Raw genomic sequence first — 4,783 nt, 5'->3', positions numbered from 1 at the left:
CACTGAATATTATGCTGGTGCTATTGCTGCTTTATCGGTTAGATTTCGTTGACTTCCTGCTACGAAGAAAGGCTAATTCAGCTCTTCAAGTGTACCTCGTGCCTCCTCCCGGCACCCCCACCGCCAGTGTACTTGTTTTACTACATTCATTTACTGAACAAACAGCATCGGCCGAGACTCAGTACTTTTCGCCAGAGGTCTCGTGTGCATTACGACTTTCCTTTGTTTCTCGTGGAGTTTTTAATGGCAAGAAAGGAAGGAGTCGTGATTCTCCGTGAGCTCTCGCTGTTTGCTTTTCCCTGCTGGAGCGCATCGGCCCGGTTCCTTTGGCACGGAGCTGCGTTTGTGGGGCGGGTCCCGCCCCTTGCCTTCTTCCTCTCCCTGTTCCCATCTGGGCGCGTTGCTCGCTCTCGTCCTTCCCTGGGTTTGTCGCTCTGGATCCCGCGCCTTCCCTTGTCCTTTACACACCCTCGTTTCTCATCGCACCAGCTTCTTTAGAAGGGGAGTTTGGCAGCTGAAGTTTGAGTCCTTGTATGTCTAATAAAAGGTTTTCTGCTTTCACACGTAATTGCTTGTTGATTTGGTGAAGTGTTGACCCTTGGAAAGTGTTTTCCTGTAGAATTGGAAACATTCTATTTTCGCAGCTCAGGTTGGAAAGTTTGATGCCATTGGGATCGCGGTTTCTTTATTTAACTCATTTTCCTCTCAGGTGGCTTTTAGCTTTCTTATTTCTCATGATCTGAATTTTTGTTCTGTGTCTTCCTTGCTTGCTGTTTCATTATAATGCAGGTCCTTTCTGTTCATAGACTCTAGTCTTTTGAGATCTTCAAGTTGGTTCCAAGTTCTGAATGTCACATGGTGTGGCTGCTTCGAGGAATTCAGTAGAAGTGTAGAGTCTCAGACCGACTGAGACCCTCGCAGCAGAGAGGGCAAATGGGGTGAATGAACATCATTGGCTTCATAGCCTGAAAGCCTCCAAGACCATAAAATGTTCTTAGGAAATGTCTTTAATTTTTTTTTTTTTTTTGCATTTTTATATTGATTTTAATATGCTAGTCCCTATGCGGTGTGCACAAGTTTCGAAAGGGTGAATCATAACATGTACATGGAGACTATCAGTACATTTTAAATCTCATATTAGCAATAATGGGGCAGTTGACTTGATTTCTTTAAAATTCAGTCACTAGATCTAGATGTATAAAATGGACTTAAAATTCACAGCACAAGGTAGTTATAGGGACTAGAAAATAGATGTTAAAATATGTACCACTTGCCACTACTCTGTCCCCTGACAGAATCGATGGCCTACTCAGTGCTGGCTGCCAGCACATATTAGTTCCATGTGTCTTTTCTGCTTTTAGCTATAGCAGCACCATATTCATTTACGTGACGTGTTCGATCGTGCAAGACGAGGCGCAGGTCGCTGTATAAGTCACACGGACTGGTTGTTTCTTTTGCAGATCACTAAAGTGGTTCTCAGCAAAGGCTGGCGGTGTCTGGAGTGCACTGTGTGTGAGGCCTGTGGGAAGGCCACCGACCCAGGAAGACTCCTGCTGTGCGATGATTGCGACATAAGCTATCACACCTACTGCCTCGACCCGCCCTTGCAGACAGTTCCCAAGGGAGGCTGGAAGTGCAAATGGTACTCTAGGATTGCTGTTTCCCTTGTTAATCTTTCAATTCAGAACTTCCCCACGTGCGTTTTTAAAAACGAGCCATATATGTTTACTTGCGTAATACACGTTTACTAGGATAGATACTACTAATGAAAATGTTTTCACATATGCGTTAAATAAGTTCCCCCTCTCCTGTTCGTGTGTAGCTTCTTGAATGACAGTAACTAAACAAGTAAATGAAATCGAGACCGGGGGGGTGGGTGTTGGCTTTCAGGTGTGTTTGGTGCAGACACTGCGGAGCCACGTGTGCGGGTCTGAGATGCGAGTGGCAGAACAATTACACGCAGTGCGCCCCCTGCGCGAGCCTGTCCGCCTGCCCCATCTGCTTCCGAAACTACAGAGAGGACGACCTCATTCTGCAGTGCAGACAGTGCGATAGGTATCGTGCCGTTTTTGTTTTGCATTTTTTGCAAGCCTTCCTCTTAAATGTAGCAGAATGAAATTGGAAAATAAGTTTCTTCCCTCTTAAATGGAAGAAACAAGTCTTTTCCTCCAGGTGTTCGGTCAGCTAGAAACTTAGAGAAGTTTCTCGTTTTGTACGCACCGTTCCAGACTAGGGATTTTTAACTTGGGGCTTTTTGAGGGTTTGAGAATCCCTTGAGATCAGATGCAGAATTATTGCCTGCATATGTACATTTTCCTAGGAGGGCTTCTGAATCTTTTGTTAGACTCTACAAAGGACCTTACACATTCTGTTTCCCGTAAGCCACTTTTCCTTGATATTAAATATCTAGATATCAGATGCCAGCTCGCCCCCCTCCTACGGAGTTGGGTGCGGCCTCAGAATCAGTACCGTTGTTGGTGCCGGCAGCTTATCCCTGTGGTCCGGTCGCAGTTAAGAGCTGCACACGCCGTAGTCACAGTGGCGGCTCATCAGTAGGTCAGGACTCGCGAGATTCTGCCACCAGGTCTTCGTTCTGAGGCAAGGCAGCATCAGCCGCGTCAGCCGCAGCTGCGCCATGGCCGATGCACACGCACGCCGCATTCGCGGGCTCCCAAGTGCTTTCCCGCTCGCCCGCTCGCCCGCAGCAGCTTCCGCGCAGGAACCCCGTCCTCGTCACGCGGGACGCTTTCTCTCCCTTCGCAGTACTTGATTTCATTCCTCCTCCTCCTCAGCTCTGAACTTTTTATGGGCCAGTAGGCAAGGTTAGGGGGAGAGGGAACCATGGACTAGATGTGGGGAACATTTGAGGCTTTGGGGCTCAACGTCTGGAGACTGTCTGTCAGCTCCCGTTTTTAAAAGGAAACCGTTCTCTTTCTTTTTTAAAAAAAAAATGTACAAATACGGTCTTTTTAGATGGATGCATGCAGTTTGTCAAAACTTAAATACTGAAGAGGAAGTGGAAAGTGTCGCCGACATTGGTTTCGACTGCAGCATGTGCAGACCCTATATGCCTACGTCACACGGTGAGAAAGCAGTTCCGACAGCGGGTGGGCTTCACACCGGTCCTCTCTGCCCGAAACTGTCATCTGGACAAGGGTTTTGTGAAAAATAAGTTATTGTTTGTTATGAATGAACTCTCATCCCACCTTAATATGTAAAAACCGTTCGCTCACACCAACAAAGTAGGTTAAGCTTGTGTTTGAGGTATACCGTGGGGCTTTTGCTTTGAAGGCTCGTGAGCCCGTGGCTGCGGCCGTGTGCACAGATGCCCAGCGCCGCTGCAGGCCGGGCGGCTCCCCCGGCGCGTGCTTCCTCCTCCGCCGCTGTTACTTTAAATGCGGCCTTGCTTTAACTCCGGTGTTCAAGCATTTATTTCAGTCAGATGGGGACAGAAGTAGACATTTTGCTCATTTGTAAGCCTTCAAATACATGTTAACCTTTTCTGAAAAAATTACATGCATTTTTTTTTTAATTTCAGTGCCTTCCTCAGACTGCTGTGACTCTTCACTTGTAGCACAGATTGTCACCAAAGGGAAAGAGCTAGGTAAAATCCAAAGTGCTTTCTTTAGCTGTGCTTTACCAAAAGCTTATGAATGCATGATTTCTCCATCACCGACTTTCCACTTGTTTTGTGAAAACATCCTTAATCGTGTGAGTGTTCAGTCTGCGCTCCGTGACGCTGGTAATCACTGCCGCAGCTGCTGGCTGCATAAAACGTTCAGCTGGAGTGGGACAGTAGTCCTGTAGCTTCACCCAGTCGGCAATGAAACTAACCGCTCTTAACTGTTAACGCCACACTTCCTTCAGCGTTACTGATGTTACTATCCTTAGTTATCAGCAGAGAGTAAAGTCTGGTTAGCAAACTGATTCCTTTAGAATTAATTCAATCTCTTCCTGTTTTTTCAGTAACAGATCAACCTAGATGAGCGATTAATATATTATTAAATTATTATTCTGTCTACTTCCATTTGCTGTCATCGGATTCAAAAATATTTGAGTAGTACAGAAATTGTTCTAATGAACAGCGATTTTGTACATTAAAAATTTATAAGATTTCTCCTTCCTTACTTCCTCTCCCTGTGAGTGATTATATTGATACTTTGCTTTCCAGATGGGCTTCTCAGGTGTTCTTGTTTCTCTTACATAAATTGATCCTCACCTTTTATTCTGAAAATATTCTCGAGGAAAGACTCATAGTTGAGTAGCTGAAGCATTGCTTTTAGCTTCAGTGCTTTCTTTCTAAATCCTTCTGTTGCTATATGAGCAAAGAAATTCCAGGAAGACCATTTTTTAAAAGCTTGTAACCTTTCTGCCTATCACTCAAGGAAGTGTAGCCAATTACTTAGTTTTAATTAATTACTCTTAAGTTAATTATTCATGCATTTTGTAGAGTTATGGAAGTCACATTTCCTTGACATGGGTATTTTGGACCATTAATCAACTTATCAATCAGAATTAAAGCGAGAGTTTTAATTTGTATTCTCGGATATTATAATTTTAGATCCACCCAAGACCTATACCCAGGATGGTGTGTGTTTGACCGAATCAGGGATGACGCAGTTACAGAGCCTCACAGCTACAGTTCCAAGAAGAAAACGGTCAAAACCAAAGTTGAAACTGAAGATTATAAATCAGAATAGCGTGGCTGTCCTTCAGACCCCTCCGGACATCCAGTCAGAGCATTCAAGGGATGGCGAAATGGATGATAGTCGAGGTAATACTA

The 4,783-nt window shown here is 44.9% G+C and overlaps 1 protein-coding gene across 1 annotated transcript in view; it reads left to right on the top strand.

The window, feature by feature from the left end:
* The window catches only part of KMT2C (lysine methyltransferase 2C), a 226,149-nt gene that overhangs the window by 152,308 nt on the left and 69,058 nt on the right, over nucleotides 1-4,783 (top strand). Inside the window, exons 17-21 of the mRNA XM_023521782.1 lie at nucleotides 1,461-1,642; nucleotides 1,891-2,055; nucleotides 2,974-3,083; nucleotides 3,539-3,604; nucleotides 4,562-4,774. Of these exons, the coding sequence (XP_023377550.1) occupies nucleotides 1,461-1,642; nucleotides 1,891-2,055; nucleotides 2,974-3,083; nucleotides 3,539-3,604; nucleotides 4,562-4,774 (736 nt within the window). The remainder of the gene's footprint in view (nucleotides 1-1,460; nucleotides 1,643-1,890; nucleotides 2,056-2,973; nucleotides 3,084-3,538; nucleotides 3,605-4,561; nucleotides 4,775-4,783) is intronic.

This window comes from Pteropus vampyrus, unplaced genomic scaffold, assembly GCF_000151845.1.
Source record: "Pteropus vampyrus isolate Shadow unplaced genomic scaffold, Pvam_2.0 Scaffold316, whole genome shotgun sequence".
NCBI classification, from domain to species: domain Eukaryota; kingdom Metazoa; phylum Chordata; class Mammalia; order Chiroptera; family Pteropodidae; genus Pteropus; species Pteropus vampyrus.
This window is presented reverse-complemented; position numbering and strand designations above follow the sequence as displayed.